This window comes from Triticum urartu, unplaced genomic scaffold (assembly GCF_003073215.2).
Source record: "Triticum urartu cultivar G1812 unplaced genomic scaffold, Tu2.1 TuUngrouped_contig_6126, whole genome shotgun sequence".
Lineage (NCBI taxonomy): Eukaryota > Viridiplantae > Streptophyta > Magnoliopsida > Poales > Poaceae > Triticum > Triticum urartu.
Window position 1 is genome coordinate 2,188 of NW_024116860.1, and position 9,848 is coordinate 12,035.

Below are 9,848 nucleotides of genomic sequence, written 5' to 3' on the forward strand. Positions count from 1 at the left end.
AAAGACCGAGCTCGATGCTGTGGTCTAGTAAAAACCGTCTTGGCAACAAACAGAGACCCTGATCCACCCGAGAACCTCTTTGCGGCCACTCTCTCGCCGCCACTACCGCCGATCTCGGCTGCGATGGCAGCGGGCCCATCTGCCGAAGGTGGCAAGGGGTTGGAGCAGCGACAACCGGATGGAGCGGATATGGTTGTTTCAATTGTTTGTTGATCACAGATTGGATCGCCTTGGTTTTTTTTTACTCATCTATCATAGGTTTGGTCTTATATGACTTTACTATTTGCTAGCGTATTTTTTATGCGTGTGTGTTCGTGTTTGTAATGTGCATTCTAACTATGCAGAGGTCAGTTGTGTGCTCATTGTGATTGTATCCTCTTGATGCTCCATTTAAAGCCAATAAAATTCACATTTTATAAAAAAAGAAGTAAAAACCGTCTTTGACGATATCCGGCCCAGCAAAACAAAACTGGTCTGCAACTAAGTGCAAGACAAGTGTGCCAACCGGCCTCTTTATTTTGTGCAAGAGCAACCTGGGACGGCCTGGCGCAACCTCGTGCACCATCACACACACTTCGACTTCAACGAGACACCTGCCGCGTTACGCACCAGCAGCTGAGTGAAACAGACCAAAACTTTCAGACGACTTCCTACCGTTTCCTTGGTTTGTTTCTCAATCCTGTTGCCGTCGGCGTCGAGTCACAGCTACCAGGCCAGACTGGACCGTAGGTCGGAGGAAGGCCAACAAGCCATGACCCGCTCTGAATCTGAAAGCGCGGCACCATGACCATGAGTGACAGACAGCGTGAACGCCCAATGGCAGCAGCATGCCCGACCTACCCCCAACGGCCCCTCTCTATCTCCTCACACTGACCGCATCCGGCGTGCTCCTCCAATTTGACAAACCCAAGCGAATAACCGACGGAGCCTGCAGAACACTAGAACAGACAACCAAAAAACAATCAGTATATGATCCCAAGATGAAGATAAGCACGGCACGCCAAAAATATATACAGTAAATTTGTTGAATCAGCATGACATAACAACAGCAATGAATTACAGCAGACTTGAAATGAAATTTGGAAGCCTGCTTTGACAAACCTGAACCCTCCAGGCTATATATACCTACGGGAGCAGGTGAGCTCTCCTCGCCCGGCCATCCGTACCAAAATTAGCCGTGCTACTTGCCAGGCCGTCCGTACCTGTTTTGGGTCACCAAATGCAACGCGCGCCGGACCTGCCCATGCCATTTCCTCCCTCCATCTAACCACTCCCCCAGCCCTCCACGCCACTCTCACCCGCTCTTCATTTACCCTCCTCGCCTCACGCTCCTCCTTCCTCTACCTCCTCCTCACTCGTTCACTCGTCTCCGTCCCAAGATAGGAGCCCAGCACAAACTCCCATGATCATCCTCTTCCAAAAGTGAGCAAGAGAAAATGAAGATCAGTTAGAGGAGGGTTTTCCAATTCCTACTCGCCTCGCGCTTCCAGTAGTTGCCGCATTGTTCCTTCCGTTCCATACTTCCATCATCTCTTCCACCCCGCAGACTGCCGCGGGTTCTTGCATTCGCGAAGATGGCACTAGCTCTGCGGCTCCTCCTCGCGTTCCTGGCAATTGGATCCTGCATAGCTGCCGACCATATCGACCTGTGGCCGATGCCCAAGTCGGTGTCCCACGGGACGCAGAGGCTCTACGTCAGCAACAACGCCACCATGTCAATGGCGGGAAGCAAGTACTCCGACGGCAAGGCGATCCTCAAGGATGCCTTCCAGAGGATGCTCGATTTGATGAAGCTGAACCACAACGCCGACGGTGCAAACCCAAGCTCCTCCCTGCTTACCGGTGTTAACATAGTCGTTCTTTCGACACAAGATGAGGTAACCTGCTCTCATTTTATCCGATGAACTGTGAGTTTCTTCACAAATTGCAAATGCCTGACTCTGTTGCTGTTCACCCTCTGCAGCTCGGCTTTGAGGTGGACGAGTCATACAACCTGACTGTTCCTACAATAGGAGAGCCGCTGCATGCGCAGATTGAGGTTAGTGAAAGCTGATTGCTTCATCTTGTGAAAATTCCTAATATAATGCTCTGGGAAGACATCAGAACTTAATTGGTTGCTTTACTTCTAGTTACTGCAACTCCTCTGTCCTCTTTGTGATAATTGCCTGACAGAGTATCCCGCCTACAGAGAAACAAACCATACAGTTACTGTTCTATACACAAACAACAGACTTCAGATGTGGCATAGAGTTGCATGCTACTAGCAGTATTTTAAACATGCTTACTTTGCAAAACATAACCCAGTTGCTTTTTCGATGAAGATAAAACCCAGTTGCTACATATACAATTCTTTAATAGAATTTGAACAGGCAAGTTATTACATACTACGGAGTATATCACAAGGCATCAAGGTAGTTTTCTCTTTTGTGCTTCACCGCATTCCAGCATCACTTGTGACATGCATATTGCTGTAACCTGGTTACCAACAAATAATTGCTAGTATTGGTAATGCCCTGCATGTTCTTCAGCTTATGAAATGAGTGATGTGTTCAAATTTATGGAAGATGCAAGCCGATGCAAATAGCATGATACGATTCATAAAAATAATTGATGCCACCTTTGCAATATTTTGTAGGCTCAAACAGTTTTTGGAGCACTTCACGCCTTACAGGTAACTTACTGCTCCAGTATGATTTTCTGGACACTGAATCTTCTTTGAGGTGATCCAACAGTAAATTATTTATGAATGTAGACATTTAGCCAACTGTGTCACTTTGAGTTCACATCAAGGCTTATTGGACTCAACTCAGCTCCGTGGATGATTAGTGATGCGCCCAGATTTCCTTACCGAGGCCTTCTTATTGGTGAGATACAGTGTGATATTATCTAACTTTCGCCCAACAAGCAGTTATTGTATTCCATTAACTAGAATCAGAACCTTGTTTTCGTTCAAAAAAAAGAAGCAGAACCTTGAAGTTACTTCTTTTTATTGAAGGATTTAAAAAAAAATGAGCAGCCACATAAAAAAACTCAATTCTATGCCAAAATTCTCTCATAGGCTTCTATATGTTAAATCTTATTAATATGCCCATCCTGCTCATGATTATTGCACTGCTGATTATCAATACTAACTTGTGTTTGGACGCTTGCAGATACCTCAAGGCATTATCTTCCTCTCGCGATAATTAAAGGAGTGATTGATGCAATGACATACAGTAAACTGGTAGGTCTGATGACCATTCAATACTAATTGTGTGACTAATAAGTTGCACGAGACTTCAAAATATCATTGTGTTTATGTTTTCTCCACATTAGTTTTCATTATGATACCATGCACTCTTACTCTGTCGTCATGCAGAACGTTCTCCATTGGCATATCGTGGATGAGCAGTCATTTCCGATTGAAATACCTTCATACCCAAATCTGTGGAACGGTTCATACTCTTATTCCGAGAGATACACAATGTCTGATGCCATCGACATTGTACGGTGCGTTTTATTTTCACTTCCATATTCATATTAGAATTCTTGGCCTCTGAAATTTGTTTATATCACAGCAAAGAAAGCTAACAGGTGTATCTTCTTATGATCGTAATTCACATCTGCACTTATAGTGTAAACACTGCAGCATGAAGAGATGGCATAGATAATAGATTCCATGTTCTACTAACTTAGATACGCAGTTATGAAGCTATGACACTAGAAATAATGTAGCCAATCCATAACTTTGCAGGTATGCTGAAAAACGAGGTGTAAATGTCTTGGCTGAGATTGATGTTCCTGGCCATGCTCGTTCATGGTAAGACATTCCATTCTGTTCAGTTATGTATATTGAAAATAGGCAAGATTGACGACTCCCAGGCGCTTCAATTGGTTGGCATTTGATGGATCATACTGTAAATCGATAATTTGCTCATGTACATTCTAAAATCATGACTGTTTGCTAGAACACATCGGACCAACCAAAATATGTCACATTAGTGTTTAGAAAACACAGCAGGTGTGAAAATGCTGGCTTAAGTTTTCATCCCATTTCTCTGCTAGAGTTCATATGTTCCGGCTAATGGCATAATTTCCTAATGTCCCGCAAACAATTATCAATTTTGTAACTGCAAAGCTCAGGAACTAACCTTGCCTTGCATATAGTCCAGAATTCCGTTATGTCTTCTGTAGCAAAAAGGCACATTTTATGCAGTGAGGGTAGAGTCCAGATACCTTATTGGAGTTCAAATGTGCAACCTAATTTATATAGTAGCAATAAGCATGACTGAAAGTTGTAGATGTTGCACTTTTTCAGGGGTGTTGGCTACCCATCATTGTGGCCATCAGATAGCTGCAGAGAACCGCTTGATGTCAGTAACAACTTTACCTTCAAAGTTATTGATGGTATTCTTTCAGGTGATGAATCATACTAGTTTTGTTGGCAACAGTGGAGTTAGGTTCTTCATTTGTTTATTCAAAAGACCATTTATCCCGAGAGTGTGTTCCAAAAGAAACCAGTGACCAATGCACATAATACATAGTGGTTACATTACCTAGATTCAGTAGCTATTGGCAAATATTAGTCGACAGTCTAAATGGATTCTTAACTCTGTTTTCTTTCAGATTTTAGCAAGGTTTTCAAATTCAAATTTGTCCACTTAGGAGGTGATGAAGTCAATACAAGTAAGTCGAAGCATTGCTTTTACAGTTGTCATAGTATTACTGAACAGTGAACCTATAGATTAACTCCATTTTATCATTTCCTTTGAATTTCAGGCTGCTGGACTGCAACACCACACATTAAGGAATGGTATATTCTTATCAACATAAGAGAACTCAAAATCGATAACTTTGCCTGATGTGCTTCCATAACCATGTTATCAATGCAAAAGCAAATCAGTCATATATTTTTGTATCAGCCAGTTAATCTAATGATCATCCTTTTTCATGGCACACAGGTTGAATAATAACCACATGAATGTGTCGGATGCATACAGATATTTTGTGTTGAGAGCCCAAAAGATAGCAATATCACATGGATACGAAGTCATTAACTGGTATACCTATTAGTTGAAAATTTCACAGGGTCGATAGAATTCTTAACCCTTAACAGACACCATTCCATGTTTGCAGGGAAGAAACGTTTAACAACTTCGGAGATAAGTTGGACCGTAAAACCGTGGTGCATAACTGGTACTTCCTCAATCATGAAAATGGCTCTGTTGGAAACTGTAGAATAATACATGCATGCACAAAGAATCAGTAATGAATCTTCAATGTACCATAGGACTTAAATGGAATTAGACTCATTTACAAGCTTGCCATTGTTCTTGACATTTATGCTCACAGTAAAGTAAGATATAGCATCTCAGACACTTGTTGCTGGTTTCAGTAACTAACAAGCCATATGCACATAAATTAACAGGCTTGGGGGGGATGTAGCACCAAAAGTGGTTGCTGCAGGGCTGAGATGCATAGTAAGCAACCAGGATAAGTGGTACCTAGATCACTTGGATGCCACATGGGAAGGATTTTACCTGAATGAACCCCTGAAAGGAATCAACAACACAGAACAGCAACGGTTGGTTATTGGTGGTGAGGTTTGCATGTGGGGAGAGCAAATCGATGCATCGGATATTGAACAAACTATTTGGCCACGTGCTGCAGCAGCTGCAGGTAAGTAATATAAATAGTTTCAGACTCATAATCTATGCATTGAAAACTCGGAGCATGCATTGTTTTATCAAAACATTATCTTAGTTAGTTATATGATATGATCAACTACATTGCATTCCTTCATGATTAAAGGGACACCATACCATGTTGCCTGATTAGACATATTCAAATCGGTTATGTTGATGCAATATAATGGTATACTTGGAATGATAGCTTCCTTTCTGTATATGCACATGCCATGGATGTCTGAATGAAAAAATTGAGCACACTCAGAAACGTGTAACATTCCTATTCCCATATAGTGCAATTGAATATATCAGCTAAGTGTGCAATGCTCAGGTCTGTTCCATGCTTATGAAGAGAAAACCCAAGCACGGCATCTATTATCAAGGGCATAAATAGTTTAGCACATTGCTGAGCAGTTAAAGATGATTGCATTCACACTTTTCCATTGGGAGGGCTGGCATCCTAATTCCTCATGAATGCTCACAACAAAAACCGTCTTGTTATACCCTATATATCGGCATCTTACTTAAGAGCATGATTTACAGCTATAGAAGCAGAACCTATATGCAATCTTGTCGATTCTGATATTACTTTCTGTACATGTCACATCGACTGTTAATATTATTAATCATTAGATGCATGAATGCAGTGCCTTCTCTATGACATATTTTGACTCACCAATATACTTTAAACTGTTTTGGCTTGAAGAGAGACTGTGGAGTCCACTTGAGCAGATTGCTGAAGACACCAGGTCAGCCACATCAAGACTGTCACGCTTCAGGTGTTTGCTGAATCAGAGAGGGGTAGCTGCTGCACCATTAGCTGGCGATGGTCGTACAGCACCATATGAACCTGGTCCCTGTGTAAGGCAATAGGATATTCATAGCAAAATTTGAAGTAGCATTCAAAGAGGATACACATCATTCACAAGTGTTAGTTCAGCATTATGAATCTGGAGTAGTTATATGGTTGTGTAGACTATAGAAGGTTTCAGGGAGTCCTTACCCTCTTTATGTATTTCTGCCCCTCTCCAATTTTCAACTAGAATAGTTTGAATGGTAATGCCATCTATAGTATAACTACAAAATGATAGGGGCATCAGGAGATTAGTTGAATTTGACAGAAAATGGTCATAAAGGTTGCCTGAACAAATCCAGTAGGTTCCCAAATTCAATGTTTATTACAAACACTCAGTCATCTCTCCTACACATCAGCATGCATTATATTCACGGACATGGTTACTATCGACAAAGAATCCAAATGCTTACTAGAGATGTAAATCAGACAATACTTGGCCTGTCATATGCAACCACTCAAGTACATAACTCAATGATCTATTTATCTCTTGGTTGTGAACTGCCCCGTTCAGGAGCATTTATCTATACTATACTAGGACAGGCTGAGACATGCTACCAGACATACTTGTGCTTGGTGCCCCCTCTTGCTGACTACATTCATCAGGGTTTTTCCCGAGCAAAGCATGTTCACCAGCTTCACTATGAAACAATTTCTGGAAGTACTCAAGGCATTGCTCCATGTCTGCTGTATACTGCTTCATGCTCTCAACATGCCGAGAGAGATCTAATCCCATCTTCATCCATTTTATACCAACTGAAGCTTGATTAAGCCGCCTAGCCAAATATGACTTGTTCCAAGCAGTCACTGCAAGCCACTGCCCTTCCTCACATGGATATTCACCATCTCTCAGTCCAACCAAGATCTGGTAGGCTTGTCGATATACATCATACACTGCATCACTCTTGCTACCACTTAAGTCTTGCAAGCCAGCAAGGCAGGCTAGGTTCCTGAGGGCAGCACTGATTACCCTGTAGTTTGGGGAGTGAGAAGCAAGGGCGGTCTTGATGCTAGCCTTCAGGGAAAATTCAGCAACCAGCAGGTTTGGTGGGGTGCCTTCAGAAGCAGTTTTTCCAAGTTTGAGAAGATGGGACGGCGTGCATGCTTTAGAGGAAGCGAAATTCTTGACTAGCTGGAGCTGCTGAGGATGTGCGCTGGTGTCCATCCTGTCAAGGAGTTGGTAGGAGTAGAAGGTATGAAGAAACAGAAAGTCATTGGCCTCAGCCTGATCAGAGGCAACTGAACCCGAGGGCCAGATTGAAGGTAATAGCTGCACATTAATAGAACTGAATCAGAATAATAGTAGAGAAAACTGAACCACTTTAGAACATACACAAGGGGTAGTAAATTTTGGTATTTGTCAAACCCCATGTTTACCTTGCCAGCTCTGCTGAGCATGTCAACACCTTTTTTAACATCACAATCCGACAAGGGAGAATTGTTTAGCTCCTCAGCTTCAAGCATGGAAGTGACACTCATGATTAACGCTTTGCAAAGTGTGGGGCGATTTCCATCACCCTCATCATTACTTGCAGCACCAAAGAACTCTGCTGCAAGCTCAAAGAACTCAGCACTAAGATCATACTTCTGCTCCTTTGCCACCTTTCTACCCATATTCCAGCTATTGCTGGCAAACCAGTTCAGTTCACGCGCCCCACCAGGTCCATTGCCAAAGAAGCCTTCCGCGCCAAGGTCAGACATCCGTAGCTTGGCACGTCTCGAGTACTTCAGGATCTCATCCTCAGTACCTTGCTCACGACGGAGGAGCTCAATAAGAGTGCGGAGGACAGTAACCTCACGCTCTGGCATAGGCTTTCCGGCAGAATAGAGACCAAGAAGGAAGGTCAATGAAGCAACTGCTACCCGGACAGCCTTGCAGGCAATAGCCTCATGAGTTGTGAGCATTAGGAATGTGGGATTGAAGTCAATGCAACCCATCATGGTTTTTATCTGCTTGATAGCCTCGTCCTCGTCGTTCTTCTGAAGATGAATTTTGATCTACACAACTCTTCTGGGTTAGCAAACAATACCAGAGTTAAATGAGACCCCTGAACAATTAACATGTATATTTATTACCTTCATAAAGGCACAATGGGCATTGTGTTCCACCTACAGATACAAATTTTGAGTCAAACGTAAGAAGCAGTAGGCAAGATTATTTAATGGAGTGATGAGGAGAGGGATCAATACCTTGTCAGCCTCATTGACAAACTCATGTGCTCGATCCAGACGTTGAAGGGCTAGATAGCAAACGGCAAGGACTCGGAGGCATTGTGCTCGCCGGGCTCTGCTTCCCTCTTCACGGGATAGATAAAGCATCGATGTCTCAAACAAGTCCGCACATGTATCGTAGTTCTTTGCATTGAAATGCTCAAACCCGCTGTCCCAAATTCCAAATGTCAGCCTCAGCAAGAAATCATATGTACATAAAAATGCTGTAAAATTACTTGTGTAAGAGAGTGCAGACCAGTTCCAGAGCAGTGTATGCATTGCTCCACGGTGACTGGTGTTAGCCGGGCCATCGAACAGGGCGACCACCCTCTCATCCGACACGAGCTCACCGATCGCTCTTGCGCGCCCAGGGCTACCGATACCACCATCAACCACCGTGGTCACCACTCTCACAGCAGCAGCTGCACCTCCTGCGCGGCAACGTGCAGCAAGCGCAACGAGCACCTTGCGTGCAGCCTCAGGCCCCGCAGAGGCAAGGTACACCTCAGCTGCCCCCACGCATACATTCTCTGGTGCGTTGGCGTTGGCCATGATTCTCTCGAGCTCCCTCTCGGCCTCCGCCAAGTTCCCGGTGCCAAGCCACGCGTGCAGGGCCATGAACCCCATGCTCGGGTGCTCGTCCGCCTGCCCCACTGAAGCCCTCGAGACCTGGACACAACGCAGGACGCCCTCGTGGTCCTTGGCTTCGAGACGCTCCAGGGCAAGGTAGCGGAGGCATCGACCCTTTTGCTGCTGGAGATTTGGGGTCTTGGGACTGGCGCTGGAGGGGCAGGGGGAGGCCAGCTTCTCGAAGAGATCTAGCGCCTCGGTGATGAGGCTGGACGCTCCAACGGCGGGGTCAGAGGGTTTGGTGGATAGCGCGGCCTCGCCGACGGACAGGTAGCCCTCGGCGAGGGATCTGGTCCCCTTGGGGGAGGCGGACGCGAGGGGCTTGGAGCGACCGAGCAGCGCGACGGCGAGGGACTGATCGCCCGCGTCGGACGCGGCGCGCGCCCGCGCGAGGTTGAGGCCGAGCAGGACGTCCCGCTCCTCCTCCGCGGCGGGGGCGGAGACGAGCGGCGTGGCCTTCTCGAAGCAGGCCGGGGCCACGGCGACGG

The 9,848-nt window shown here is 44.9% G+C and overlaps 2 protein-coding genes and 1 long non-coding RNA gene across 4 annotated transcripts; 1 reads left to right on the top strand and 2 right to left on the bottom strand.

The window, feature by feature from the left end:
• The first annotated feature begins 410 nt into the window (after positions 1 to 410).
• On the top strand, positions 411 to 6,663 carry LOC125530177 (beta-hexosaminidase 3-like). Its single transcript, XM_048694583.1, has 14 exons — positions 411 to 1,877; positions 1,964 to 2,038; positions 2,636 to 2,671; positions 2,753 to 2,864; positions 3,153 to 3,223; positions 3,359 to 3,489; positions 3,734 to 3,799; positions 4,298 to 4,398; positions 4,606 to 4,665; positions 4,759 to 4,792; positions 4,941 to 5,039; positions 5,116 to 5,175; positions 5,408 to 5,658; positions 6,373 to 6,663. Exons 1-14 carry the CDS (start codon positions 1,575 to 1,577, stop codon positions 6,537 to 6,539), a joined length of 1,566 nt encoding a protein of 521 aa, XP_048550540.1. The 5' UTR covers positions 411 to 1,574; the 3' UTR covers positions 6,540 to 6,663.
• LOC125530178 lies at positions 2,111 to 5,434 on the bottom strand. Of its 2 annotated transcripts, XR_007292865.1 has the most exons (4): positions 5,297 to 5,434; positions 5,046 to 5,211; positions 4,131 to 4,333; positions 2,111 to 2,182 (listed from the first exon to the last, which is right to left on the bottom strand). It is a non-coding gene; the product is annotated as an uncharacterized LOC125530178 (long non-coding RNA). The 2 variants fall into 2 exon arrangements; XR_007292864.1 differs by lacking the exon at positions 2,111 to 2,182 and having other exon boundaries at positions 3,808 to 4,333.
• Positions 6,664 to 6,906: 243 nt separating the features above from the next.
• Positions 6,907 to 9,843, bottom strand: LOC125530179 (TPR repeat-containing protein ZIP4-like; the record flags this gene model as incomplete). Its single annotated transcript, XM_048694584.1, has 5 exons — positions 6,907 to 7,789; positions 7,897 to 8,517; positions 8,596 to 8,628; positions 8,710 to 8,899; positions 8,987 to 9,843. Coding segments are annotated over 5 exons (2,442 nt in total), but the record flags the coding sequence as incomplete, so codon positions are not given.
• Between the last annotated feature and the right edge of the window lie 5 nt (positions 9,844 to 9,848).

Bases quoted from the DNA above. Each gene is read 5' to 3' on its own strand.
- LOC125530177 (XM_048694583.1), top strand. From the start codon at position 1,575: ATGGCACTAGCTCTGCGGCTCCTCCTCGCGTTCCTGGCAATTGGATCC. The intron at 1,878-1,963 runs GTAACCTGCTCT...CACCCTCTGCAG, and splicing joins TTCTTTCGACACAAGATGAG to CTCGGCTTTGAGGTGGACGA. The intron at 3,490-3,733 runs GTGCGTTTTATT...ATAACTTTGCAG, and splicing joins GATGCCATCGACATTGTACG to GTATGCTGAAAAACGAGGTG.